Genomic DNA, 27,346 nt, shown 5'->3' on the forward strand with positions numbered 1-27,346 from the left:
AGAGCGCCTCCCTGAGGAAAAACAATGGTACTACCTGTAATTAATTACAGGTAGTACAGGTACTACCAGTTAATTAATTAATAAATTAATTAATTAATAAATTAATTAATTAACTGAATTTAATGTTTTAGCTTCATTCTTTTCAAGTATTAAAAAAAGAATACAACACATCTGTGTTTCACATCAACCTTTTTATTTAAGTCAAACAAACATTTATGAATGCAGACTGCTGTAACTACATATAGATCAATTTACTGTGAAAGTGCGAGGAATGAAGAGGATTTAAAAGTAAATGTGTGTGTGACATTTTCTGGAACTAAAATCTATTTCCAACATTTCATTGCTTTATTACCATGAAAATCATTTATATATATATATATATATATATATATATATATATATATATATATATATATATATATATATATATATATACATATATATATATTAATATTAATATAGAGTTAAAATTGCAGCTACTGAGCCTCTATTGCGCTTTATGACAAAAAATATAAATTGATCCACTCATAAAAATCTCTTATACTTGCTAACACACCTAATGATCATAAACATAATTTAAGTTCAAAATTGTCTATTTCATTCAATATTAATTGTTCTAAGTTGTCATATGGATCTGTTTCACATACAGCCATGCTACATTACAGCAATTGAAAGAAGCAGAAGGATGATTCCTCCAGCTTTCCCCATCCAGGAAGTACAGAGTCTGCTTGCAGCATTTGTACTTTTGCAAGCAGCAGTGGGCGTCCCCATTACGTTCCTGACAGTGCCATATCTGTAAACCGATGAGTTGTACTGCAATGGTAACAGAAGTTGTTAAAACAAATCTTCTTACTGGCTGTGATTTTTACACATAATGTAGTAGACTTTTATAAACATAACATATATAAAATATGCTACATTACCAATAAAAGTAACCAGTGTAACAAAATGTTAAAAATTATGTGACAGAGAAAATTCATTCTGATTACAACAGAACAAAAGTCAGTTGTATAACCACACCATTTGAATAGACAGACCGGGCCTATTTGCTTAAACTTATGACTGCTCAATCTGAAAAGAAAAATAAATGTCCCAAGGGAAGACACTGTTAACTTACATTGGTATCAGAGATGTATTGAACTTGTGGCAGGGCATTCATCAAGCTCTGATACTCAGCGATTCTGTCAGAAATAATTAAAGTAGTATTAAAAAAAAGATAACAACTTTGCAACAAACGATTACACTGTAAATCATTAAACTTAGCAAAAACGGCAAGTGTTTAATTCCATTGTTCTTACTGATCAGCTGTGGTGGATAGAAGTGTTGTATTTGGGCGGCTGGTGCATGAAGTAATATTGATAGCCGGGTAGTAGAACAGGAAAGCCAGACACATCTCGTCAGAGGTGGACAAACCCATCTGAAATATAAGTTTCCTTACTTTTAAAACACATTGATTAATGTAACAAAAATATGTTGGAATTATCTTAAAGTCTGGTACTGTAATATGCAACTATATAATGCCACTATAGGTGCAACACAACAAATAACTTTAAAAAGTTTACTTTAGTCTTTCACTTTAAATTCTAAGCAATAGATTCACAGCAGACAGAGTGAAAAATCACAAGTGTTCATTCGGTCAGTTTATCAGAAAATCAAAAATATTCCATAAGACCAATAATAAAACGATAATGTTTATGACAGAAATGAGAGCCTACTCAAAAGCATGTCTCTGTGCTTTACGGTATATGCACACATTTATTCAGGTTTCTCTTGCAGGAATCCCAGCATCAGTGCATTACAAAATCAAATCCGCCCTCAGTTTGTCTGGTTTCTCATTTCTTCCTTTGGAAATACTTCAAAGGTTCTGTACAGGGCTTATGTCAGAAAGCCCTGCCGTAAAATGAAACCAGCATCTCCATGACATTTATCAGCAGTTAGAGCATAAAGTGAAAAAATGCCCTTGCTGAGAAAACACAGTGGATTAACATCAGCAGATGACCTTGTTCTCCTAATCTTCAGTGACTGTGGAAATTTTAAATTGGACCTCAGACAGTTTGGATTTTCTGTCTGCCCATTCTTCCTTCGGGCTCCAGTGACTTTGCTTTCCAGAGTTGTAGCCCATGTCTTTAATACGTGTGTAGAGTTTTGAAGCACTGATTACATATACAGTCCACACTAAAATTATCTTCCACTCAACTTTCAATTAAAACTGACAACATTTCAGCAGTCTTCCATTTGATTGTAAGGACCACAATAAGTTCATAACATAAGAGTCGTAACAATTCTTCATAATTTATAAGAAATCTTAAACTTTTTTGAGAAGCTGAATTATGGATTTATATTAGTTCTAAGTTTCACCAAAATGAACTGCAATAACAACTTAAAATATGTAACACTGCATTTAATGAATTTATATGCTATATCCACTTTTTGAATCAAATTAGTGAAATAAAAGAACTTTGATAATATTCTGATTTACAGAGAATAACCTGTACTTCCTAATTTATTCAAAGGACTAGAATCTAATAACAATCAACAGTTCAGGTTTGCGAACAGTAACAGTTCAGGTTACTGTTGATTCAGTAACTGAATCAACAGTTCAGGTAATTTACGGTTCAGTTCCCCGTAAATTACATTTACGGTGGATGTTAAGAACAGTCTTTTTTACCCTCTAGGGTTTACTACATTCTGTACATTTTTGGAGAGTATCTGTGTTTTGTTTTTCCTTTTTTTCGTTGTTTTTTTTAATATATATAGACATTTCCACTTTGGTGTTATTTTCGTTTACTTAATAAATAATGGCAGGTTGGAAATTGTGGTGTCAAGGTTTGCACACCTAATATCAGATTTAAATCATTTATAATGTGGTAAAGACCACACTACTATTCTGTTAAAAGATCTGACAGGGCATGATTTTTTAACGATCAATGTAAATAAAGATTTTGCAGCAATGTTGATGTGTATTGGTTTCTGACTTTGAATTAGCTATTTCTCTTTTTGTTATTTGTTTTTTTGTAAACATCTGTTAATACAACAAGGCTGACCCACCATAGTGGATTGAGTGCGATTTGAGGTATTGTAGATGCACTCCACAATGATCTCATCATCCTGAAATGAAAGAAACAAGTAATTTAGCATCATGAGAGTCCAAAGTGTTTTAATCTTTTACTAAACATGTTCTTGGCTGAAAGAAGTTAATAAAGCTTACCGGTTTGATTGTCTTGATGCTTCCTAAATTGACAGTTTCTTGCATGTCAAAGTCGTAGTTTTCATTTACTCCCAAGAAATCTATTTGCTTTCCTTTTCTAGAAAGATCAACCACATATATAAAGTTATGTTTGAAAACCAAATATTCTGTGCTTTAGAAATCAAATGTATTTTCTTTGGTATGATGTTACGCCTCAGGTTAAAGAGTGGGTGGCTGGCGTGAAGCAAGTACTCATCTTGTTTTTCTCACCTGAAGTGGCCCACTCTGACTTTCCTGCCAGCCAAGTGAGTGTGCAAGAGCACTGAAAACACTTGAAGGTCAGGTATGGGGTCCACAAGCTGTGGGTGGAAATGAAAACTTGCATCAATACATTGTGCCTGGCAAAAGTAGTCACATTTTTTGCGATTTATAATGTTAAAACCACAATCATATTCAATGATTTCTATTATTTTATTCTGACTTTATATGATAATGAAGTAGAGTGTGAAGGAAAAACTGTACGTGGCTCTCAAAAATATCAAATAAAAAATTGAGGTTTGTGGCATGCTGCACCTTTAGCTGCACTTACGTCTTCAAGTCCTTTTGGGCTTTTTCTTCCAGCTTTCCACATCTCAAGACTGACCTCTCTACCGTAAATGTTGCATGATTTTACCACACATTGAATACTGCTTACAACATGGTCATTTGCGTGTGTAACTACATTAAAACCTATTAAACAGTTTTGCAAAAAAGCCATCAAAATATAGTGGGCTGCAGTCATATCATATTTGCATAATTTAGGATTTTATTTTCAGTTCAGAGAACTTCAAATGATTTATAAACAACAGTTTCAATTATAAGTGAACAATAGATAAGGCTCCTCCTCCCTTGGAGGATGTTAATAAAGAAGAAAATGACAAACAGAACTGTAAGGTTCAAATCAGAAAATCCTTCTTTATACAAAATTTTCTATTTGTTAAAGCATAGCTGCTGAAATACATTACCAAGCTGTCACCATAGGAGATGGCTTCACCTATTTCTCGTTTAAGTGGCAGTTGAAGCATAGCTGGTCAGTAATCAGCACTGATCATTTCTTTCTGTCTCAGTTAATATTTTATTTTCTTTAATTGTTTTTATTTGTTGCTCTTATTGTAAACTTGTGTTTTTTATTTTTATGATATTGTATTAATGTTCTTATTTTTCTGTGTTGTGTTGTTTGTTTTATACGACCACAGATTTAAATTAGCAGCTCCCTAAATCTGTTGTATTTATGGCAATGTTGTCCGCCCATTAATATGCAATGTCCCAATGTAATAAAATAAATTTAACTCAGACAGTGTTCCCTCAAATTCTCAATTGGATTTAGGTGCCCAGTTTGACTGGATCATCCTACATGAACATGAATAAAGAAAACTATTCCATTGTTGCTTCTGCTGTGTGTTTAGGGTTCAATGTTCTGTTTATAAGGAATGTCAAAGCTTTTGCAGCATCATATTGATATATTGATGTATTTTACTCCATCCATCTTCCAAGCATTTTCCTCTGTCTGTTGAAGCAATATATTCCCACCGCATAATCCTGCCACCACCATGTTTTATAGTGGTGATGTTATATACAAGGTGTTGTACAGACGGTGTTAGTCTTCCACTATAGTACTTTGCTTTTAGGCCAAAAGGTTCAATTTAGGCCTCATTTAACAAAACAACATTATTCCACCTCTTCTCTTAGCCATCGATGCTGCTTGTTGCAAACCATAAATGTAAGCAGTTTTTGTCTGACCAGTCCTTCAAAAAGCTCAGATCCCAAAATTGCACATTTATGTTTATGGTAAGTGGCTGTAATAATGTAAAAAGGTTCAAGGGTCATAGAATAAGTAACACAATTGCTGTTTTGTCTATTGCATACAGAGTCTCATACCTGTGAAAACAAAGATGTGTTGCAAATGCCATATGAGTGGAACTCTGCTGCTTTTGGAGGGATGTCATACATCATGTGACTCACTGGGAACACTCCTGTGGTTAGAATGCCCACGTCATGCTGTCGAAGTTTGTCTGTATAGTAAAGCCTCAGTCCTGAGCTGTCTATGATACCTGTGCAACAAAAGGAAGAAATTTAAATTACTCCTAAAATGGCAAACAAAAAGCCTTTGTTCAAAAAGTAGGTTACCTTCTTTCTTTTGTGGGTTATTGTAATGGATTTCCAACCTGTAGTATGTGCCACTTTGAGTTCCTCCTATGGGAATACCTGTATTCTCAGGAAGCTCATATGCCTAAGAATTCAGACAAAGATGCTTACAATGATAATAGGTCATTCAATAATAATGGCAGTAAAATATTTAGACAGATTGACATTAATATATACCAAAGAAGGTAGGAACTTAATATTCAACAAAAATCAACTCAGTCTGTGGGTCAAAGAATTATGTTTGGATCCTTTTTGTAAGTCTCTCCACCATCTTCCCTGCCTAGGGCATTTTTAGGCTCACTAAAAATGATCCTCCCTTTGTTTAATATTTTGTCATATTAGGAGTCAAGGCCTAAGGTGCTTTGTGAATAACCTGTAGCTTATCAAGGTAAAATTCTAGAAAAAAAAAAAAGTCTTTGAACCCCACAAATTCTAAGATTTGTTTTCTAAAATGACATCACCAGGAGTTACTTTTAGTCTTAGGATTGTTTAAGAATATTTACAGGTCATGTTCCCTTACTCTTCCTCCTACTGCCCATGAAGCCACCACTCCAAAGCAGGCGTCTCCTATTTCACCCATGTAGCACGGTTTATCATATGGTTCTTTCACAAAAGAGGGACAGTGATACAGCAACATGTGATGGACGACTTCCTGGTGCTCAATCTCTGGCTCAATCTAAAAGGTAAGAAATTGTTATTTAATGATTAACTCAAATTAGACAGTTAACATCACAATAGCACAAGCCACCAGTAATATTTTGCAGCTTTGAAAGAGTAACACAATTCAGTGTATTCAAATAGGATTTTATGGAATCTAGCAACACTATGAAGTGAAAAAGATCGTTTTCAAAACCATTTCCTATAGAAATGAACACTGTGGCATGGATTTGTAGGATCACAATATATTCTGATATTCCGACATAAATTAGCAAAAGCTAATATTTTAGGTTAGAAATGAATATAAATTACTTAATTGTACCTAAAATTTAAGACACTGATATGATATTTACTTTAAAGAAAGTGACATTACCTGATAAATATGATGTTTTGTGGGCAAGTCTTGAAGCTTCATTACTTTACAGTGATAGTAGGTTTTGTTGGAAGGGACAGTGATCTGCAAATTAGAAACAAAAAATAACACATTGTTTTATTGTCATCAATAAAATACAATTTCAATTACATATGTTCCATTAAAGTTTGTACACTTGTCAGTGTATCATGTAAACTCTTGTGATCAGTTGCCATTTTTGTTATCTCTCTCTCTCTTTTACTATATGCTAAAAAAAAACAAGCTTGAGTTTTCTGAAGTATTATTGAAAATCTTATTACCAAAATTCTATAATTGTGTTTAAATAGAATGCAATTATTAATTTGTGTATTGGTCAGTTTCTTCCCCAATTTGCTGTCTTTCTTACTTACTTTGTCCACCTTCACACTGAGATATCTGGCATCAGGAGGGACGGTCTTTGGCATGTAGTTGAGAAGATTTACTTCCTTGGTGCCTCTAAATGTCCCGTGGTATTTGATGTTATCTGTCGCACCGTAGGCGTAGATTAGCTTAATGGACTGAGCCTGTTGGACAAGAGGTTTTACAACAAAATAATAATAAAAATAAAAATAATAGAAAAACTTTACAGAAACACCGTACATGTTTCTGTAAGAGAAACATGTACGGTGAAAAAAAACATACAAAATTGTTCCTTCTCTCACAGAAACAGTATTATATTTCACATATTCTATAGAAAGACAGTTTTCTATTGCCTCAAATCTTTTGGGGCATTTTTTTAATGCTTCTTTTGTCTTCTTAAGCAGTTACCTGAGCTTACCCCAGGTAAGGGGTAAGCTCAACAAAGACAGCTGATTTTACATTGTAATATGCTGAAACCTGAGCTGTACACTTAAACTTAGAATAGAATAAATAGGTTATAGAGAATCAACAGAGCAACATATTGTGCAACAGAAAGGATAAATGTTCTTTTCACCGTTAAGGTTAATGCAACAAAGTCTAGAATAGAAGTACAATATGATTTGACCCTGTGGCTGTGAAAGCTCAGTGAATACAACAGCTTATTTAATATTTTGACATGCTGGCCTATAACTATAACCTATAACATGCTGGCAGAATAAATTGCCTTACGGTGATATGGAAGTCTTTTTTATCACAGGTCTCTATTGGCCTTTGAAACGTCATTATTGTTTGTCCATCATTTTCAGTCACGGAGAGCAGGTTGTAGCTCTGCTCCTCGTCCTTTTCAGGCATTTTCTCCCCTATTGAATAATAATCCTAAAAGGCAGAAGGAAAACACATTTAAGGTACCAATAACTCCTGGTTTCTGTTGTACATGAACAAAATCATATTAGCAACTAATATTTAAAGTGTCTGCTTACTGCAAAATAGCTTCCATTGGATTCAAGTCCCCCCATTACAATGTCTGCATCATCCATGTCTCCACGAGGACTAAAACCAAAGCCGACCCAGCCTGTGGTGTTGACTGTCAGTTGGAATGTTATGTTTCCTTGCACATTATCAAATCCCCACTTCAGGTGGACCAAATTGCCGTTGTCCAGGTACTCCATGAAAGGCAGGTTGTAGTCTGTGGCCCGCGATCCTGCCATCAAGGCCAGTAAGATGGAGACGAAACACAGCGGGGCAGACATGATGTCTCTCTGAGGTTGGAAATCTAGACTGAGCACAATGGCTGTGGAGCTGCCAAACGCCCTCCTACCCCTTTCAGTGACACACCTGCACTGCTAGATGAGCTCAAGTGATACGGGCAGAAAGTGCTTCGTCATTCTCCCTCTGTAGAATTTTCAAGAAAACAAGCTGGAACTTTTGATACTTAAGCATATTTTTCTATTTATACTAGATTCAAATCTCCACATGTCTGAATGTTTCTGGGAAACATCAGAGCACTGAAATTCTGTGCACCTTCGTTAAAGGTCTCATTATTTCACATCAACATCCTGTGTCAATGACTTGCTTGTTCTTTTGGTCAGTGGATTATAATTTCTGGTTAAATTCGCAGCAGCAGCTCTTCACCATTTGATAACAACTCATTTTTACTGTTTTCCTGCTGGCAGTTCAAATGGATTCAGGTGTTTGATATATGAGGAGGCGATGAGGAGATGGTGAAGCTGAAACCTGCAGTATCTTTCCCATTTCCCTCCCTCCTCGAAATGCTTTCATATATCAAACACATCATATAATTCAATACAACCTCATTTTGTAGGAATGTGAATAGTGCAGGCTCTCTTTTTACTGACCTTAAACTCACAAACCATATCAGTTAAGGGAAAAGAAGTAAAGTGTTTCCAAATAACTTAAAGAAGAACTCTGTATGAACCGCTAATGATGATGATGATCCTTGAAGAAAATTATTTTAAAAGTGCAAGTGGATAAACTGCATTAAGGGACATAAAGTTGAAACCATATATTTAAATTACAAGATCAGTTAGGATCGCAAAATTATTTATATTTGCTAAATTCAGATATTTTTTAATTCAGACATTTATATTCGTAGCCTTATTATTTGGTAGAATTATTTAACAATAAATAGTTAAATATGATTTTTTTTACTAAATTACCCAGCAATAAAGCTTGTCTTGCATTGTAATGTCAATTTAAGTCCAGCAGAGGGAGACGTTGCAATAAGAAACGACTCAAGATGAACATGGGTGAGGTCACTTTTCTAACTGCTGCAGTTGAACTATCTGCAACATGTACAGATAAATAAGAGTGGCTCCCAGAAGATTAGTACAGCAATCATGACAATCACAAGTAATACTCGGAGAGCACATAGATCTTTTAAAAGAGCATGGTATTTTTAAATTACTATAATATATATTTTTTGGAATTAATGTGTTCTATCCAGAATGATGTCTTCAATATTCAACGTATACAATTCAATTATATATCTACTTTTGTTATTGTAGTACAGTACTGACTGAAAAGATGGTAAGGAAGTAGGGCTGAAGGGGTGCTTTAAAATATAAATAAATATAGTTGGGTTTTTTTTTACTTTTAATAAAGATATTTTACTTTTAAAATATATTTTTTAATTTAATTAATTTCAGAGTTAAGTCTGTGGGGAGCCATACCGGACCTGAAATACCTTTCCGGTTTCTCTCTCTATCTCAGGTCACTCCCTCCTCCGCGCTGTCAGCAGCAACTCCTTACGCGGTTCAAACTTAGCTCTTTCGCTCCGAATCTGCTCCGTCGTCACTTTTCTTTAGTTCTCGCCTGTTTTTTTTAAGCTTTAAACTGTTTTTAATCGTTTGCTGAGGACTGTGACGCGAAGACTCGCGGAAGGGAGGACTTGTCGAGTTTCTTTCGCCAGCAGCAGTTGAAGAGCAGCGGGGGGAGATGACCAGCTGAGGACTGGGAATCTTAAAAAAAAACACGGGGCCTGTTTCTGTAATGATTGATCAATGCTGCCACAATGGCGTTAAAGGTAGGAATATTAACTTTCCAGAGAGATTTAAACGTGTTGCTCTCGGCCCTGGCCCCTGCGGTTTACCCTGCCAGTTGTTTTTTGTGTTTGTACTAGCAATAGATTCGAGTTGTCAGAGTTGTAGTTTGTCAAGTGTTCTTGTGAATATTTTTGAAACTACATTTCAAATTAAACTCATCTTTAAGTATTCTGTAAACGCGTGGTTGCTTACTGTACAGGTGTATGGAGTAAAAGTGATACAACTGCTTCTGGTAAACATGGAAAATGTGTATCTGTCTTGTGACATTTTACAGCCTCCACAGTGCGGGTCATTGCTACTTCCGCAGAATTCTGGGAAATGTAGTCTTCCGGGTTCAGCCGTAGGACAGCTATCTGAATTGAGGAGGAATCATTTTATAGTCAAATACTAAAATACAGTTAAAAACTAAATCACTTTGCGGTGTTGTTTACATTTTATGAAACTATTTAATGTATATTTATATCTCAATATTAAACGTTATTTTGATGCATTTCATTATGAATTATGTGAGATATGTTTAGGTATAAAAGTAGAAAACAAAACAAATTCTGTTTGATAATTAATACTTTTGCTTTTTTAAAATTATTTTGTTAATAAAATAATCAGAGCTGATATATAGAGATTATTTATTATAATATTATACATTATTTTCAGTCCAGTCCTTTCTGGGAAGTCAAAATAATTTAATGAGTTTCACATGTTTATTTTTATTGCTTTTAATAAGTAAAATAATAGTTCAGTTATCAAAATTCTTACAGTCTAGGCATAGGTCTTTACGTTGTTAATCTTTACCAATAAACCATAATTGGTTGTATTTAAAGCAAATCAAAGAGATCAAATTGTTTTAAATTAAAATAGTAATTGTTCTTTCAGTTACCATGGTATGCTATATTCATTATAACATTAATAATGTTTAGAAAGTCAGTTATTGCAAGTTTATTTTTTATATGTTTAAACATAAATATGGACTAAGTACCCATTAAATGTAGTGGTAGTTTCCAAGCTTATTGTGTAAAATATTATACATTTTGCCTTTGATAGTGTAACAAGTGGATGTTTACTGACACAAGTTAGTCAGGCTGTTTGTTCTGTTACTGTGCATGCATTTGAGCTTTAACAGGCATGCCAATTAAAGCTTTCAATAAATCTTTTCATAAAGCTTGACTATAAATCACAGGAACAGCATAAGAGAAAAGTTGAGCTGTTACATGTATTTCTCCCCGCTTATCTGACATCAAGTCACTGGGGTAACAGGTCTAGTATGGAAACACAACCACTCTTCTCTTCAATGACACTCTACATCTTATTCTGATGAATCATTCTGTGTTTCTAGGCCAAAAGGGATATGTAGTCCTTTCAGCAAATTGTGCGTGTGCCTGGGGTCTCATCCGAGTAGTCCGCGCCAGGAGAGGGAGGCAGCAAGGACATAACCTATTCAGATTCAAAAACCACCATATCTGGTTTCTTTCAATACAGAGGAGTTTGGGTTCTACTTATGATTTTCTATGCATACCTCAATACAGCCCAATTTTAAAACATATGATGCCAATATTTTTTAAACGCTTAAAGTCTTAGCTTTATATCTAAAATATGGATTATGAAATTTTTTCTTAAAAACACAAAACACATAAAGTAACTTTCCAGGTTTTGCTTATGAGCTTTTTGGTTTCTGCGCTTGATAAATATCGTATTTTTGGCATAAAGCATTCTAAAAGTAGATACATCTTTACCAAACTGTTCACATAGGAGGTAGAATCATTTTGTTATTCATAATAACAAATATACAAATCATTTTCAAAGATATTTGAAAAGAAATGACAACTTTGCCTGCAATGGTGAGGCCTTTTTGCAGTGACTTCCATGACTTACCCTTGGGTATAATCCCAGTTTTTACTAAAACTCAAGCAGATCTCTGTTCTGCCTCACATTCCACCGCTGAAAGTTTTCTCTGCGTTTTTTTATTTATTTTATTTTTCACTACTGAATAGTGGTGCATATACTTGCCTAAAAGAACTAGTTTGACCTGTTTGTCATTACCCTTATTTTTCTTCACAGCTGTTAGCTTGCCACAGGGGTCATTGAATGTCCTTACCATACATTAATGTTTAAGCAACAAAACCATTGATCATTCTTTCTTGTTTGTTCTCAGGCACAGGTTTTATATGACTTCGCCGCTGAGCCCGGCAACAATGAGCTGACAGTGAGAGAAGGCGAGACAATCACTATCACCAATAAGGTAAAAAGAAAAAGGGGGAAAAAAAAAAAAACTAAAACTGTCCTGTTATTGTAGACAGGACCTTAGCTTTCAGATATTTGTGTGTAAAAGTCATACTTTTTTTAGATTTATTAGCATTTTTACTGAGGAAAGAGTTTGTTTTGGATCATATTGGTTTAAAGTTAAATAATAATGGAAAAAAAGATTGATGGCCTGTATGAAGCTCTTTACGATTTTGGCATTGAAAACTAACTCAGCTGAACAGAGCAAGATCGCATGATCTCATGTTGCTCAAGTGCTGTCTCATAAATTACTTACCAAACAAGAAAGAACGGACGAGAGGGGAACAAATGACTGAACAAACATGATGTCATTAGAGTCAGTTGCCAACAGTTCAAAGCTTACTTACGCTGTGCTGACCTACATAGTTTTCTAGTCTAAGTCTGTCAGAACCAAATCTGGAAGAGTTGGTGTGTTTTTTTTTTTTTTTATCATTGCCAAATAGGCTGTAGCTGGGAATTTTATAAATCTTCATAGAAGATCTAGAGCTTCCAAATGTCAGTCTTTGTTTTAAGCTATCTGCTGGAATCTCCTTCATAGTTGAATATGGCACCATATAAACTTACGGTGCGTTGAAAAATATTTATGCCACTCTGTTTCTTCTGTCGTCACATTGCAACCACAAACTTTATTAGATTTTATTGAGATTTTATGGGACAGACTAACACAAAGCACGACATTTGTTTTCAGCTGTAAGTGTGTTGAGCCACTTAGAGCTGCAGGTCTTTATGATGCCTCAATACCAGCTTTGGAAATCGATAGAAATTTAGCCATCTTTTTTTTTTCATGTAGCTTAAGCTCATGCAGATCAGACGGGAAGTGACTGTAAACATTGACTTTCAAGTGTTGCAGCAGATACTTATTTGGATTTTGACGAGGACTTTGACTTGCTCATTCTAACACAATCAATTGAAAAAACTTTTTTCAATGTTTCATTTTTTCTTTTATTTCATTTCAGTATTTTGCACTATGGTGTGCTTCTCTGTCACATAAAATCCCGACTCTTTTCATTCTAGGGTATTGGAGGGGGTTGGATTGAAGCACAGAATTCAAGAGGAGAAGTTGGACTGGTGCCTGAAGATTACATTGAGGTAAGTCAGAAAGCGCTGATAATGAAGCGTGTTTTGTGCTGGATAATTTAGGAAACGTCTCACCGCAAACACTATTTAACACTAACATATCACCAGTTTAATTGTAAACAAAAGTTGATAGTTTCATGTTATAAGGTCAGGGTGAGAAGAGTGTGTGCCCTCCCCATCAGATACCAGGATGTATATGCTAACTGTGGTGCTGTCGCTTCGCCTGACATTGAAATCACAACAGGATGTTCCTCCTTCAGGGATCTGCTGATTAGGGTGTTTTGTAGTGTTTGTGTGTGTGTCTAGCCTGATCCGGTTCTCTGACTGCATCCGTGGATATGATTCACTCTACAGACATTCAGACTCTGAATAAAAGTAAAGTCTGGGATGCTAACAGTTTAGCCTCCTCTGTAAAAACCTTCCTCAACAACTTCCAGAGTAACGCCTGTGTGTACACGTGAAAGATAGATTCAACTATTCTGATAGTCCAAACAAGCTTGCCTGACCTTTTGTTGACTCTCCAGCTGCTCCAGAGCTGTTTAGATCTCATGCCCAACTCTTAAAAACTTCCAGATGATAATCGCAGTTAAAGTTCATGTTTTGGCTATTGATAAAACACAGACTCTCTAGTACTCAAGCAGCAACTATTTGTGCCTTTTTAGTATGCTGGAGAAAATAGGACATAGTAAAATAAAAATAAGCTTTGCGATGTGGTTGAGTCGTAGAGCATATATGGAAGTCACCACCCTGTGCCATCACAATTTGTTAACACAATCTGGAGAAGACAGACAAGAAGGCCATCACATTACCATAGAAGAACATACCTTTAGAAATTATTACATTATGGTGAAATTACATGAATTTTTTTCTCACCTAATGTAAAAAATGTTTTTCTTCTTTTTCATTTTGTAGTTCAAAAATGAATTTCCTGCATTCCCAGCAGCATCGACGGCACCCCCTTCAAATGCAGAAAACGTCGCATATCAGGACCTTTCTGTCTTTGATGCATTTGCACCTCTATCAACAGCTGCACAATACCAGGTAAGGTGCCAAGCTGGTGAAGATAATGTTGCTGACCTGACTTCTTGTTTCCTCCCCAAGCGAGGAGAAAACGCTTGGGAAGCCTCCTCCTCCACATGTGAGGAAGCTTAGCCTCTTCACAAGTGGCGAAAATACACAACAATAACAAGCAGACCACCTACCATGTTTCACCAACCACGTTTCTGTTTTTTTTTAAATTTTTTAAGTGCTCTGAAGAGGTTTTCATACGTTTTTGTCAGAAGACAACTCCAAACTAATTTATTTTGGAAAATCTTTTATCATAGACTTAAACAAAGTAGCACTTAAATTTGAAGTGAAAAGAAACGTATTGGTTTTATTGTCACACAGGTGTGCATATGTATTCATATGTATTGCTAGTCTTTCGTGGTCTGTCTTTACCAGCTTTAGAGATTTTGCTAATTTTTCTTAAGCCCTGCCTGATGATTTTAACTCATAAATGTGCTTTGATCTAAATCTGACCACCTCTAGATGTAAGATTGGTGTAATTGTCCTGCTAGAAGCTGAACCTCCATCCTAGACTTAGATCTTTTTGCAGTCATTAGCAGGTTTTCATGAGAATTACCATGTGTCTCGTTTAATCTTTTTCCCCATTAGCTCTCACTGACCTCCCTGTAATTGTGGAAGGAAACTTTCCACAGCATGATACTGCAACCACCATGTTTCTATATCGGGGTGTGGTTTTCAGTTTGATGGGGCAATGTTAGAGCCCCTACTTTTATCTTCCTTGCATAATATGTGGCAAACAGCTTTCTTTGATTAATTGTTTCTCTTTTGCCACTTCAATACAAAGACTCAATTTTCTCCTGATTCTCCCACCTGTGGAGTGTAACTCCTCCAGAGTTACTTCAGGCCTCTTGAATGGTTTTCTGATTACGGTTGTCTGCCGTTTTTTTTTTTGTATTTTATTTTATTTTTTATTGATTATTTTTTTGTTTTTATGATGTTTTGTGACTTCATTTTCTTTTGAGGTGGCAGAATAATAAAAAAAGATATAAATACAAATGCACACCACTGTCTTCAGGTCTTTATACCTAAAAATGAACAACATTCACCTTGGTTATTCAAATCCATAGTTATGGAACATTTTGGGTTGGTTTGTCCAATAAAATAATTAGACATTTAACATAACAAGCTGTAAATATATATTCTTTACATTTTGATGAGGCATTGTATGATGGAGTGGTGTTGAAGAGCAAGCAAAAAAAAAAAGCAGAAGTGTGTTTGATTCACAGTTTTGTTCAGTTCGTGTGAACCCCAGATGCAGAAGTGAGAGCAGCTGCAGTGAGAGATATAATTTCAAACTGACATATTTTTAAATGCAATATTGCAGAACTGAGAGGAAATTGTTTGAGTGGACTCTTCTGTCTTTAGCAGCCAGAAGCTTAAACAAAAAAAAAAGAGCGCACTGCTGGATTGGTGAAAATGTTTGGGGCACAGTATGTTTAAGAGTCACTGCAGAAAATGTGTCAGCTTTTGTCGCTCATTGCTTCTTACTTATTCAAGCGCATACGTTGAGGCCTCACTTTAACCCACTCTCTGCTCAGTTTTAACCCCCTCTACAGGCATTTTGTTCTCATCTCACCTTCTATTCCCCTCAAGGTGGAATCTGGGGCTTTGAATCCCGTTCCAGACACCCCAGACACCCCAGTTACCCCTTTCTTCCCGTCCCCCGAGGAGGTAAATGCCACTTGGGGGTTGTGAGCATGACAAGAGGCATTAGTTTGAGCCATCTTGTTTTCACCATTCTCACCTTGGTTTTCTGTTTGATCTGCTTTGACACATTCACGTTCTGTCTAAAAACGCATGATCTCTCACCTTCTTTTTTCACCTTGCACCACTGAGCAAACAAATGGATGGTTCCAGATTACACAAATCATCATCCAGACTGGAAAATATGAATCTGGATTCTTTGTTAAATGTTCATTGATTGCACTTTTCTAGACTGATTCAAATGTCCACTTTTTGTAAAGAAAGACATTACCAATTTTATCTGATTTTTCTCTGATTGATCTCAGAAAATATTTACAGCAAAGACATCAACAGTCGGAAACCTGTTTTCCCCTTTTTGTTACTGGAAATCTCAGATCAACTCCTCTAGAGCTCCAAAATAATATTGAAACTGTATTATTGCATCATCAATGTGTGCACTGTTAAACATATCTACAGACTGTTTGCAATGCAGTATTTGCAATATAAACATTTGCATGCCAATAATACATTTAGGCTGTTTGGTGAAATTTCCCTGCAGGAAGTCATCACACCTGGCAGTGGTGATAGAGCCTGAGTTCCTCAAAGTCTTGAAAGCTTTGTAATCGCAGATAAGAATGACAGTGTGAGAAAAATATGTATTCATCTCAATTGACACCAATGTTTGACAAAAACATCGCAATTTCTAAAGAAGTATAATGAAATTACAGCTTTATATCTTTTTTATTAATCAGAATACAGCATCATATTTAGCTTATTTCAAAACAAAATTCACAAATTTTACAATTCATAATTCATAATGTTGGCTGTGTAAATGCTAGTATACCACATGAACTGCCAGGGATACGTCTGTAGTAAACTGCTTCCTTTAACCTTATTTATCTAAAAATTAGTCAACTGTAATTCTGCTGTCGGTGGTCCAATTGACGGCTATGATATATTCACTTACTGATTAAAAGGTGTGATCTACAGTAGTAGATCACACCAGGTCAGGTCAGGAGGTTATTTCCTGAATCAGGTCAGAAAATAATTAATCATTTCTTGATTAATCATTAATCAGGAAATGAGACAATTCCAAGCAGCAGTTGATCAATTGAAGCATCCCAACTATTCATTTAGTGACGGCAAAATGTATTTATGATTCATAAAACTGTTTCGACATAAGCAATCATTTCTTGATTTGATGTGAATACAGTAAAACATTTTAAAAATTTTAAAACAAAAACTTTTTTTTTTCATAACTGCATTACGTAATTTTCTTCTTTCAGCAGTTTGCATTAAAGTCTACGTTCAGTCAGCAGAGTTTGGTTAGCAGTATTCAAATTTTAACCTACAAAGGCATGCACACACAGACAAATCCGGTTGCATGCTTCTCTATGCAAGTTTTTGAAGCATGTCATGGAGTTTATCTCAGTGCTTATAAGTGCTGTGAAAACATAGTAACCTAAGCATAGTGTATTGCGTTTGAGCATGTATCTTTCTGCAAATTTGCAACATTTCATCTAACTTGGATGAAAGCTCATTCAAAAAACAACAATTACAGACCAAGCTGTCATTGCTGAATCATTTCTTAATGTATGCTCCGCTGAAGGACTGGTCTGCACCACGTCTAAAAAGCATGTTGATTTAGGACTGCTGTTGGCTTCACATGAAACAGACCGTGTCTGTTCTCTCTCCTCTCTGCCATCACAGTCCTCCCTCTGATCCCTCACTGCCTCTCTTGTATGTCTCTCTCAGGCCAGCAATGGTAATGATCCCTGGTCAGCGTGGAATGCAGACCCTTCAGGGGGCACAAGCAACAACTGGGCGTCTAATCCAGAGGGCACTCAGACTGGGAAGAGTGCTGCTGACCCCTGGGGCAATGTATCACAGGGTCACCCTCAGGCTTACCAAGGCCCAGGTAAGAAACATTTTGTTTTAACAGCAGCTGTGTATGTCAGGCTTAGTGTTATGTTAGAATTATGTTTCCAGAGGAGCTTTAAGATGTGTTTAGATGCTAGTTTTGTATTTTTTTTGACTTTATGTACTAAATGTTGATTTTTGTATTAAGTATCAGGGTTTCGAACCTAAGTCTGGTGGCAGGGGCACTAGGGCAGTCCACCAGCAGCCTGGCATGTTTTTGTGTTGAAAAATGTTAAGTTACAAAAATTTGGAGGTGCACAAGCAAGGCATCATAATTTTTGAATAATGATGTCTGAGGCCAACGGGCAGGCTCAGGAACGGCGCAGTTGGTGCACATAACCCCTCACCCAGTTCAATACATCGATTATAAACTTAACCCAATCCGTCTTTACTGTCACCGTTACTGGTGTACAAAGCCCTATTTAAAATAAACAATGCTTAGTCTGGCCTAAGGCAAGTAAAGCCTGGTGGCCCGCCAGACTTATAATACACTGGGGAAAACTTTTAGTGAAGACACAAATAGCCACTCAGATGGCTCATAATGAGTTTTAGCATATTTTACAATAACTTCCTCTAGAATAAAATCTATTTGTAGATATCTCATTAATAGACTATAAAAATAAAATAAAATCTAGACTATAGGGGCAAATTATTTCCTTTATCTTAGCTCATGTGCAGCACAAATAACCAGAACAAATAAGTTATATATGCTGTAAACTATAAAGAAATATAAGTGATTCATGTGACTATAGAAGCTTATTCAGTAAAGTAGAAACAATAAAAAGTCTCTCCCGTTGTGAACCAGGAAGATATTATAAATCTCTGAGCATCTCATCACTTTCAGATTTATATAGCCTCAGACAAGAAAAAACTTTGTCTGTCAGAGATAAATTACAGGCTTCTCATTCTTGCATGTGGTGATAATGCTGCACCTTTTGCTGCATCTGGTAGCATACCTTTACAGTAAATGAAGTAAATACAGTAAATCAGTTGGTTGCTCCAACATTTGTTAGTTGGCACAGTTTTAAAGCCCAACTCACAACAGGTCTCAATTTGTGTGTTTTGGTAAATATTTCTCATAACCTGCAGATCAGACCTATTAAATACACATTTGTTTAGGTTTCATGCTCTTTTTCATCAGAATAAAATATTCTGCCCTCCACAGCATGCAAACATTATATGCACTGGATTTATTTATTAATTATATCTTGCAAAATGAATAAATGCACTTTTCATAAACTATTTCAGGATTTAATGTAACATGTATTCTGTACAATACAGTAGAAAATTTAACTAAAGTGTTAGAGGGAAAATTGTGTATTAAAAAACCTGGTTGGATAAATGAACACATACTAAAGCTAATAGTCAAAGCACCTTTTGATTCAGTGCTACATGTTGACTTGGTGTTATTTGGTCTCTCTACTTTGCAAAAGGCCTCAAAATCTACGATACTATAATAACAAATCTTTCCCACAGACCTCTGAATCCTTGGACCAATATTTGGACAGATTTGGGCCTAAAGTCTGGTTAGCCCAATCTAAAATTCCTTTTATTTATTTATTTATTTTTTATCTCCAAAACAAGTCATCCTTACAGTGCACATGCAAATGAAACTAAATTTATTTATGTATTTTCATCACTGAAATAGTTGAAAAATGTTATAAATACTGTGAAATTATCTGATAATATACTGAAATGTCATCTGGTTAGGAAATGTCATTCATGTCTGTGTAGGAGCAAATCTAACTCTGATGCTATTCCTCTCCTGTGAAATGCTCCAGCTTTTCTGTAGCCTATTGAGTCATAATTTTGTTTTTGCCAGACTGGAAAAGTTAGCCTCACTAATGACTCACAGCGACAAATGACTCCACCTGGATTTTAAATTCTCTTGATGCTTTTTTAATAAAAAAAGGAACAGAGGAAATGAGCTGCCATGAGAAAAATGAACAGACTTTCCCCTTTTCTTTCTCTTAGCCAAAGACATCTACCCATATCCTTACCTTATTGATTACACAGGTATCTGCTTTATTGCCCGAATGGATGTTTTCTTGTTCTGGTGGGACAAAATGAATCGCATTTATTTCTAAAGCATGTGCTTGAAGCTCAATACTGACACTAGATTAACAACTGTGTCATTAGAAACTGCTGGACATGGTTTCTCCATGATGTTTTAGAGGATTTTAGATGTCTGTTTTTTACTGCATGTTTTTATATTTCTAACAGACTGCAAAAGAAGTGCAAGATTAAGCTAGCTGCATCTTTTTGTGGCAGAAGTAACATGTTTGGATAATTTATTCACCTGTTAGTTTCAGTCCTTTATAAGCATTGAGGTTCAGCATAGTAGATGAACATAATTTATAGCAGAAAAGGAAATATGCCTCAGAACAAATTGTGAAATTAACATGTGAAATGGATGTGGTGTAGTTTTAACCTGCTGGTTTGATGTGATGATTGAAGTGCTCAAATGTTTTTTTTTTTAGAAAGCATGCTAACTACAGTATTTACAAATGTGAAAAAAGTTGTATCATCATTACTGCATTTTCTGAATCAAATGGGGAAATATTCTCTGACTCAAAGATTTCCCTTTATCTTAGAAAATTAATCCTGGAATGCACAGGACTGTTAACTTCAGCATCACTGAGCTCTTGCTTTGTTTTCTTACTGAGCTTGGACATGTGTATTTTTTAATAGAATTAAATTTGGCCTGAAAAATGTAAACTCTGAATTTGACCCAAGAGACTCAAAAAGTACTGATCTAGTTGCTTTTGTCAGGGACGGTCAACCTTTACATTGATCCAGTTCATTTAATGTAGTTCTGCTCAATTTATCACAAATATATTGCAACTGCAATAACCATGTATGTGGCAATAATACTGCAAAAAAATATTTTTGGCTAATATAAGGCGTCACGAGTTCACACTCGGCATTCCAGCAATATTTTGAGAGTGCTCCGTGCAAAAGACTCCATCATCTCAGTGCTCAAGATGTTGAAAGTCAGAAAAACATCTGGAGGCACAACGATGAAAATCAGATGAGAGAGGAAAATGTTTTCTTATTGCAAAGGGTGTTACTATCACTATATTTATCCACAATATTGCCATCGCATGATTTTCTAATATCGTGCAACCCTATTTTAAGATTCGATTCCACCAATTTTGTTAAAAGGAAACAATTTTAAATATAACTACTGGAGAACAAATGCGACCTTGTCACTCTGATTAAAGACAATAATATTTGAATCACCTTTCTCTTACAGCGGCAGAGGATGATGAGTGGGATGATGAATGGGATGACATGAAATCAAATGCAGTCTACACAGAATCTGGGGAAGCTGGTGGAATACAGAGAGGAGGAATGCATGCTTCGTCAATGAAAATATCCCTCAATAAGTACGTTTTATTAAGTCTTCTGTACATGAGGCTTCAAAATCATTTGTTATATAGACTAATGCAACAAAAGCCTGTAAAAGCATTTTGATTCTAATTTTTAAATCATCTGAGTTTATATTGTAGCAATATGTTCTAATCAAGAGACTTTTATTCCTATTTTTTTAACAGATTTCCAGGATTCTCCAAGTCTGGTCCTGAGCTCTACCTTCTGTGCAAACAGATTGCAAAAGGGAAAGACAAGCTGTCAATATACGTATGTGAGCCCTAATGATAGCCGCGTTTCACAAAAATTACACCAGCACTATCTGATTTAACCTAGTTAAACCCCACAGCTGCACTCGTTATCTCATCTTTGACTTATTTCAAGAACATGCTGTGTTTAAGATGCCTAGTACATTTAGCATCACTGTCATAATGAGAATGTCACTTTCCTTTGACTGTTTTTGGAGTGCTTGGGTTCTCTTCTAAAGGTTTATGTGTTGCATGCTCAGGTGGGTGAGGTTGGTCCTGTATGGTCTTACCCAGAAACCCAGATAGACTGCATCGTAGCTGATCCCAAGAAAGGGTCCAAGATGTACGGCCTCAAGAGCTACATAGAGTACCAAATCACACCCAATGTGAGTTTGCAGACTCTTCTCCACAATGCAAAATAAACTTCAATAAACTAGAGCCTTAGCATTACGACTGCAAGAAATCATCTGAAAATAATACATTTAATGTCTTAAATGGATGTTTTTTTCTACTTGCTTAACATGTTTCTTGTTTGCAGACAACAAACCGACCTGTCAATCATCGATACAAGCACTTTGATTGGCTCTATGAGAGACTCCTGGACAAATTTGGGTCGGCCATTCCAATTCCCTCTTTGCCAGACAAGCAGGTGACAGGTGAGCTCATTTCTACGCTAGCTAGAAATTATTTAGAGTGGTATGTTGGTATTTTAAATGCAAGCACCACAATAAATATATAATATTTTTTAAGGGCGTTTTGAGGAGGAGTTTATTAAGATGCGCATGGAGCGGTTGCAGGGTTGGATGTCCAGGATGTGCAGACACCCTGTTATTTCTGGCAGCGATGTGTTCCAGCTTTTTCTCACATACAAAGATGAAAAGGTACAATGTATTATATTTTCCAGGAAAATGTATGTTTAGATTGCAAAGCTTAACTGTTCAAACTGACTCTATTTTTTTGTTGAGGAAACAAGCAGTTCACCATACACACATGATTGCAGTCCTTATTTTATTGTTTTTCTGAGGTACAGTGTTTTCAGTATACATATCCCTGGGATCTTGCTACAATCGCAAACTTGGTTGTTCACAGAATAGCATCATTTGAATTGTAAGTAAAAATGATACATTGTTTTTAAAAGTTTTACTAATGAAAATCTTTAAAGTCCAGTTATGCAGTTATAACTGGATGCATTCAGGAGAATGTCTCTATTAGTGCTGCATATTTAAGCCTGAAATTCTTCCCAATTCTTCTTCGCAAAATAGTTCAGACAGATTGAGTGAGGAGCATAAATTTTCAAGTTTTGCCACAGATTCTCATTTATATTTAAGTCTGGACTTGGACTGGGCCATTCCAGCACACGTACTTTTATCTAAGCCATCTTGTTGTAGCTCTGACTATCTGCTCAAGTGTTTGTATCTTGCTGGAAGGTAAAGTTACTGTTCCAGTCTTGTCCAGGTTTGCCTTGTGTTTACCTTCAGTCATCTTACCACACCTTGATGCTGCCACCATGTTTCACTGTGAAACAGTTTTAGCTTCTTGTCGCACTCAGTGTTCTATGTGTAGGCAAGTTAAAGTTGTAGTTAAGTTAAATGTTCATCTCACCTAACCAGAACTTCTTCTTAAACATGTTTGCACGCCTTGTGGTAAACATTAAATTAGACTTCCTACTTGACTTCCTCTCACCATTATCTTCCTTTTTGCCACTGTTCTATAAAGGTCAAGTTTTCTGTGCAACATATTCACAAGAATTATTCAGTATTATTATTGATTATTGTTTGAACAGAGCTGTGAGATGTTTAAAGCTTGGGATGTTGTCTCTCTCCTTGTCTGCTCTGTTCCTCATTCTTTGTGGTGCTACTTGTTTGCTAATGTTCTCAGAGGATTTTCAAAGATCTTAGCTGTAATATTACAAAGATGCAATTACACATTTGGTAATGAATTTTTACATGGTTACAAATTTTTGTCACACTTCAAATATTTTGCTTAAAAATGATTGAAAATCATATATCATGGCTCATTTACAATTATGCACATGTTCGGGAAGTAGGTCACCAACGTGAGAGAAAATACATCTCTAACATAGAGCGACTTCTTCACTCTACAGCTGGCAGAGTCTCAATCAGTTGTAGTATAACAAAATGTGAACATGTTCAAGAAATGACAGTATATTTGCAAAGCACTAACTTTTGTTTGTGACAGGACTGGAAGACAGGGAAGAGAAAAGCCGAAAAAGATGAGACGGTTGGAGTGATGATCTTCACCACAATCGAGCCAGAAGCTGCAGACCTGGATCCTTCAGAAGTGTGAGTTAAACCCAACTGTCTGAAAAGAGAAAACTTCAAAGAAGCAGCCACTGATGTGCTCGGAGCACATGTAGTTTACGCATGCCACATGTGTTTCTCTTTTCCCAGGGAGCAGAAATGTGAGCAGTTCAGTAAGTTTACCAAAGCCATGGACGACAGCGTGAAGGAAATCCTCACTGTGGGAAACGAGCACTGGAAGAGATGCACAGGACGTACGTTCACGCAACTGGGAATCTTAATTAATGTTTGCTACAGCTTCACTTTGTTCTGAAATTATTGCTTACATCAAAAATCTTATTGTCCTGAGTGTTTCCATTTATCTTCTGCAGCTCTGCCAAAGGAATACCAGAGAATAGGAAAAGCCTTGCAGAACCTCTCTACTGTCTTCACAAGCAGTGGATACCAAGGTAGACGCTCACACTTTGGCAGCACACTCATGTTTTCCAGAAGACGCTCGCCAGTCTCCAGCTACAATTTTCAGATTACTTTTTGAACTCAGTAACTATAATAAAAGAATCAGATGCAGGTTATCACAAAATGGACAGAATCTGTTGGAAGACATATTTTTATCTGCTGCAGGTGAGTCGACTCTAACCGATGCCTTGACGGCGGCTGGAAAGACCTACGAGGAGATAGCCCAGCTGGTGGCAGAGCAGGTAAACTTTTCAGCCTCTATCATATTGATTCATTTCGGAAAGTAGGTCACCTGATACAGCGCATATCTCTAACATAGACCGACTTCTTCACTCTGCAGCTGGCAGTGTCAGTCAATCAAAACCACAACAGCGTCTGTAACCTTTTATCTTCTGCTTTCTGTTGAACAGGCAAAATGTTGTCTAGAAAAAATGGCAGTTCTAGTTTTCAGCCTCTATTTACGTTTCACTTCCATCCATTATGTTTAGATTATATCGGTGGTTTTAGGTTTTTGCTTTATGTTTTTTTATCATCAACAAGGAAGTGGAAGACCTCTGGTTGTTGAAACCACTCAAAGCTTCTTAAGCCTGTATATCGTTCTTTTCAGCTTTCCGCATTTAAAAACATTTCCTGAATACGTTCTGTTCAATGCCTTGTCAGATCTTACTGAAGTAGATTTTAAAAAAGGCAGAAAATGAAAACTGGTTGGGGTTTTTTAATAGCCTGGTTAATGTTCTGTGTAATAAAGTCAATTCTTGGCTTTGTTTGATTATTCCAGCAGCTTTCCGAGGAGGAATTCGCTCGGTAAGCCTGTTTTGCTCGTGTGAGTTGCTGGCTATAGTTTAGTAACACATTTTATAGCCATACTCTTGATTCATCGCAGGATCCAATGAAGCTGAACTGTTGATAACGACAAAGGTGAATTCCTCTCATGGTCAAGGACTAGTGAGAAGTGTTAATGCCACACCTACTTGTACACTGTAACCAGATCATCCTGCTGGATATTTGTTTGATTTGTTATGCAGACCATAAATTTTCTCAGCCAGCTGAATGTTGATTTGAAGCCATGGGGTTGTTATCTAAGTGACTTTCCCTATGTTATCCCTTATCATGTTCTTCTCTTATTTCCTGCTCCAAAGTTAGCATTTGGTATTTTTGCTCCTATTCTTTCTTACGTCTGCGAGTATCTTCCTGTTTCCTTTTTACATTTATCACCTCTTGTGTTTTTCTTTTCTTTTTTAGCCTAGGAAAGATCTTCACTTCCTCATGGAGACCAATAATGAATATAAGGGTCTCCTTGGATGCTTCCCAGATACCATTGGGGTCCATAAGGTACATATTTCCTAATACACTCTTAAACATCATTGTAAAGGAGAAATCCTAGATCTGTTAGCACAACAAAATATGAATGGCCTATGCCATATTTCCAGATGTGGGCACAAATGGAGGCTGGTATATTAAAAAGTTGTCTACCTGATAACACTCCCTAGATGACATTTTGGGTTTGACTGTGCAACAGAAACTCCTCTGGTGTTGAATTTAGTCAAGGGCCCATTCACTTAAAGCCATGGAATCAGATTGGAACATCTTTAAAATGAAGATTAGAATAGTCTAGAAAAAATAATATAGAAAGTTACTATGAGCAGTTGATTTTATGCTAATCTGCCTAAATACATGTTTTGTCAGTAACTGCTGCGGAGTTTTAAGCTTTTCGTTGCAGAGAAGAAAGCAATGGAAGTAGTTCATGGTGAATCTGAAGCAGCATGAGCAAACATTGATTTAAAACACAATTAGCACCAAAAAGAAGGGTGAGCAAGTGTGCAGTGAGTACAGTTGGAGTTTCTTGAGAAATCACAATATACACTGAACTATAGTGATGTACACAATATTTCCAGATACAACTCTGGAAAAAATTACGAGAACTCTTAAAATGACCAGTAATTTACTTTTTCTAGGTATATGTTTGAGTAAAATGGACATTGTTCTTTTATTTTATGAACTACTGACAACATGTCTCTGAAATTTAAAAGCAAATATTTAGTATTTATTTGTAGAAAATGAGAAATGGTCAAAATAATGAAAAAGATGCAGTGCTTTCAGACCTCGAATAATGCAAAGAAAACAAGTTCATATTTATTTATAAATAGAAATACTAATGTTTTAACTCAGGAAGAGTTCATAAATCAATATTTTGTGGAATATTTTCAATAGGGTTCAGAGCAGTGGTCTCTTCATTTTTTCCAGAGCTGTATGTTGGTCTGAGCATTAAGCACTCAAAGGGGGTTTATTGAATGCTTTACAAAGCCTGTTTTTGTTTTGTTTAATGTATTTACTATATATTTAATCCCTCCAGGCAGCTATAGACAAGGTGAAGGAAGGGGACAAGCTGGTGGCTGCCAACAAAATTACCACTCCCGACAAAGTAGCCATGTCGAAACGTCTCAGCACCATGTCTTACACTTTACAAGGTAGCGCTCCGTGTTTGCCATTGAAATCCAACAGTGCAGTTTATTGTCTTGTGCTGTCTGAACTCACTGGTTTCCCCTCTTGTTTTTGTGACCCAGCTGAAATGAACCACTTCCATAGCAACCGTATCTACGACTACAACCGGGTCATGCAGCAGTACCTGGAGGAGCAAGTCAAGTTTTACGAGACGGTAAAGACATTTCATTTTGAGTGTGTTACGCTTTGACCTTTTACATTGTTTTATTAACTAGGAGGCAGTTGCATAGAGTCTAGATTACAATAATAAACAAATAAGAAATGACCGTTTTAATAATGTAATCATTTTTCTCTGAATCCCCAGATTGCTGCAAAGCTGAAACAAGCTCATGGTCAGTTCACTACAATGTGAGAGCAGTCTCACACTACAAGACACAACGTTTAATCAAATCCTGCCAAAAGTTCTTTTGCTTGCGTTGCATCTTTACTCTCTCACTCTACAATTAAAATTTCACTTCTGTATTTCTTGCACGCTGACCCCATCTCTTCTTCCACTGACTTTGCCAACAGTTACAGCTTATTTTGTTGCTTTCCTCCACCGGCTTATGCACAAATAATGAGTGCAAGAGCTGGAAGGTTTCAGTATTTAGGGTTTTCAGGAAAAGCAGTGTTGACGGATTAAATACGACGCACTCTGTCCA

The 27,346-nt window shown here is 36.1% G+C and overlaps 2 protein-coding genes across 5 annotated transcripts; one reads left to right on the forward strand and one right to left on the reverse strand.

The window, feature by feature from the left end:
- Positions 1-443: 443 nt before the first annotated feature.
- moxd1l (monooxygenase, DBH-like 1, like) lies at positions 444-8,796 on the reverse strand. Its single transcript, XM_028039592.1, has 13 exons — positions 7,760-8,796; positions 7,509-7,655; positions 6,791-6,943; positions 6,402-6,485; positions 5,892-6,047; positions 5,354-5,456; positions 5,105-5,277; positions 3,458-3,546; positions 3,209-3,305; positions 3,049-3,108; positions 1,299-1,417; positions 1,118-1,181; positions 444-813 (listed from the first exon to the last, which is right to left on the reverse strand). Exons 1-13 carry the CDS (start codon positions 8,027-8,029, stop codon positions 655-657), a joined length of 1,674 nt encoding a protein of 557 aa, XP_027895393.1. The 5' UTR covers positions 8,030-8,796; the 3' UTR covers positions 444-654.
- Positions 8,797-9,497: 701 nt separating this feature from the next.
- On the forward strand, positions 9,498-27,182 carry snx9b (sorting nexin 9b). Of its 4 annotated transcripts, XM_028040380.1 has the most exons (20): positions 9,498-9,822; positions 11,991-12,077; positions 13,133-13,207; positions 14,108-14,236; positions 15,857-15,934; positions 17,702-17,864; positions 19,841-19,882; positions 21,123-21,255; positions 21,424-21,508; positions 21,747-21,872; positions 22,025-22,142; positions 22,237-22,367; positions 23,686-23,789; positions 23,898-24,001; positions 24,119-24,196; positions 24,369-24,445; positions 25,446-25,535; positions 26,557-26,671; positions 26,768-26,859; positions 27,010-27,182. In XM_028040380.1, the coding sequence occupies exons 1-20, from the start codon at positions 9,811-9,813 to the stop codon at positions 27,055-27,057; spliced, it is 1,887 nt and encodes a 628-aa protein (XP_027896181.1). In that variant the 5' UTR covers positions 9,498-9,810; the 3' UTR covers positions 27,058-27,182. The 4 variants fall into 4 exon arrangements, with proteins under 4 accessions (XP_027896181.1, XP_027896183.1, XP_027896184.1 ...); XM_028040382.1 differs by lacking the exon at positions 19,841-19,882 and having other exon boundaries at positions 9,499-9,822; XM_028040383.1 differs by lacking the exon at positions 15,857-15,934 and having other exon boundaries at positions 9,499-9,822.
- The last annotated feature ends 164 nt before the right edge of the window (positions 27,183-27,346 follow it).

This window comes from Xiphophorus couchianus, chromosome 15, assembly GCF_001444195.1.
Source record: "Xiphophorus couchianus chromosome 15, X_couchianus-1.0, whole genome shotgun sequence".
In the NCBI taxonomy this organism is placed as follows: domain Eukaryota; kingdom Metazoa; phylum Chordata; class Actinopteri; order Cyprinodontiformes; family Poeciliidae; genus Xiphophorus; species Xiphophorus couchianus.

What these genes read in the sequence shown, in the direction of transcription:
- moxd1l (XM_028039592.1), bottom strand. Translation starts at nt 8,029, where the DNA reads ATGTCTGCCCCGCTGTGTTTCGTCTCCATCTTACTGGCCTTGATGGCA. An exon ending in CAAAACATCATATTTATCAG is followed by an intron (nt 6,048 to 6,401) that starts GTAATGTCACTT and finishes CTTACCTTTTAG; the next exon opens with ATTGAGCCAGAGATTGAGCA. An exon ending in ATCGCACTCAATCCACTATG is followed by an intron (nt 1,418 to 3,048) that starts GTGGGTCAGCCT and finishes CTTATATTTCAG; the next exon opens with ATGGGTTTGTCCACCTCTGA.
- snx9b (XM_028040380.1), top strand. An exon ending in TCAGGCTTACCAAGGCCCAG is followed by an intron (nt 17,865 to 19,840) that starts GTAAGAAACATT and finishes TCTTTCTCTTAG; the next exon opens with CCAAAGACATCTACCCATAT. An exon ending in AGTACCAAATCACACCCAAT is followed by an intron (nt 21,873 to 22,024) that starts GTGAGTTTGCAG and finishes TCTTGTTTGCAG; the next exon opens with ACAACAAACCGACCTGTCAA.